Below are 1,649 nucleotides of genomic sequence, written 5' to 3'. Positions count from 1 at the left end.
ATGGCCACGAGGGATCTGGCGGTGGGCGTGATCATCTTATCACAGACCGTGCTGGGAGTCCTGGGGAACTTCTCTCTTCTGTGCCGTTATGTCCTCCTCCACGTTGCTGGGTGCAAGGCAAGGTGCACGGATCTCATCCTCAGGCACCTGACTGTTGCCAACGTCTTGGTCGTTCTCTCTAACGGCGTCCCCCAGACGTTGGCAGCTTTTGGGTTGAGACATTCTGCCAGTGACTTTAGATGCAGCCTTCTTTCCTTTGTTCAGAGAGTGGCCAGGAATGTGTCCATGGAGAGCACCTGCCTCCTGAGTGTCTTCCAGGTCATCACGGTCAGCCCCCAGAACTCCAGGTGGGCCGTGCTGAAAGGGAAAGCTCCCAAGTACACCGTCCCCTCCACCACCCTGTGCTGGATCCTGACCGTACTGATGAATACCATTTTTCCCCTCTCTGTGACTGGCAAGGGGTTCGATGCAAACATCACGAGGAAAAGGGATTTAGGGTACTGTTGTGCAGTACTTTACAATACGACCACAGCCTCGCTGTTCACAGCATGGCTCTCAATCACTAACATGTTCTCTTTGGGGCTCATGCTCGGGGCCAGCGGCTCCCTGGTTGTCATCCTGTACAGGCACAAGCAGCGGGTCCGGCACATTCACACGAACACTGTCTCCGCCAGATCCTCCGCGGAGTCCAGAGCCACCCAGAGCGTCCTTCTCCTGGTGAGCACCTTCGTATTTTTTTATACCCTCTCCTTAATTTGTCAACTTTGTCTGGCTTTTTTAATTAACGCCAGTCGGTTACTGGTGAGCTTGTCTGCGGTCTTCACTATGTGTTTTCCTGCTCTCAGCCCCTGTGTGCTCCTGAACACGGGTGTCTCCACGGTGTCCAGACCCAGGTTTGCCTGGAGAAGGAGTAACAAATTGACAAAGCAATGACATCGTGGGACGCTTGGGGGCTCTGTTGATGGAGCGTCTGCCTTCAGCTCAGGTCATGATCTCAGGGTCCTGGGATCGAGTCCTACATCGGGCTCGGTGCTCAGAGGGGAGCCTGCTTCTCCCTCTCTCTCTGTCCTCCTGCTGCTTGTGCTCTCCCTTTCAAAGACATAAATCTTTTAAAAAAATTCCCTCATCTTATTGGAAATGTGTTTTTATTTCCCACAATATTCCGTTGTTAACTCACTCATTGCCCATAGGTTGATGGGATTGATAGGATCCCTCGTTGGCCATCGATTGATAGGATTCCCCATAGATGGACAGTTATGCACGGGGCACATTATGAGGGGGGCAGAGGCACACATCACTGGTACATTGCAGTGCGTGTACGAACACGCACGTATATGCAGGGTGATCTAGATACACGCGTGTAATTACACTATGTTTCTCAGCCCTCAAGCAATAATATGGAAAAGTGTGCAGTAAGAAATATAGAAATAGTATTAAAGACGACAATGACCAACAGCTTCACGTATATTTGGTATTTATATCACCTTCCCGGTTTGTTGTTTATCATTACATGGAATGTGTCCTCCATGTTTCTACCTTCATTCTATTTTAGCTGTGTCGCTGGGGAAAAAAAAAATCTAAGCGTGGTCAAAGTTCGGCTTTAATAGGAATAATTATATGTGTTGAAAATAATGACTATATTTGGGATT

The 1,649-nt window shown here is 49.3% G+C and overlaps 1 protein-coding gene across 1 annotated transcript; it reads left to right on the top strand.

Annotated features, from left to right (window-relative positions):
- Positions 1–933, top strand: LOC123787026 (vomeronasal type-1 receptor 4-like). The gene has a single exon (XM_045789454.1). The coding sequence runs from the start codon at positions 1–3 to the stop codon at positions 931–933; it is 933 nt and encodes a 310-aa protein (XP_045645410.1).
- Positions 934–1,649: the final 716 nt, after the last annotated feature.

This window comes from Ursus americanus, chromosome 21 (genome assembly GCF_024610735.1).
Source record: "Ursus americanus isolate L20-20 chromosome 21, mUrsAme1.1.p, whole genome shotgun sequence".
NCBI lineage: Eukaryota > Metazoa > Chordata > Mammalia > Carnivora > Ursidae > Ursus > Ursus americanus.
Note: the sequence above shows the minus strand (reverse complement) of the source record. Positions and strands in the feature narration are given on the sequence as shown.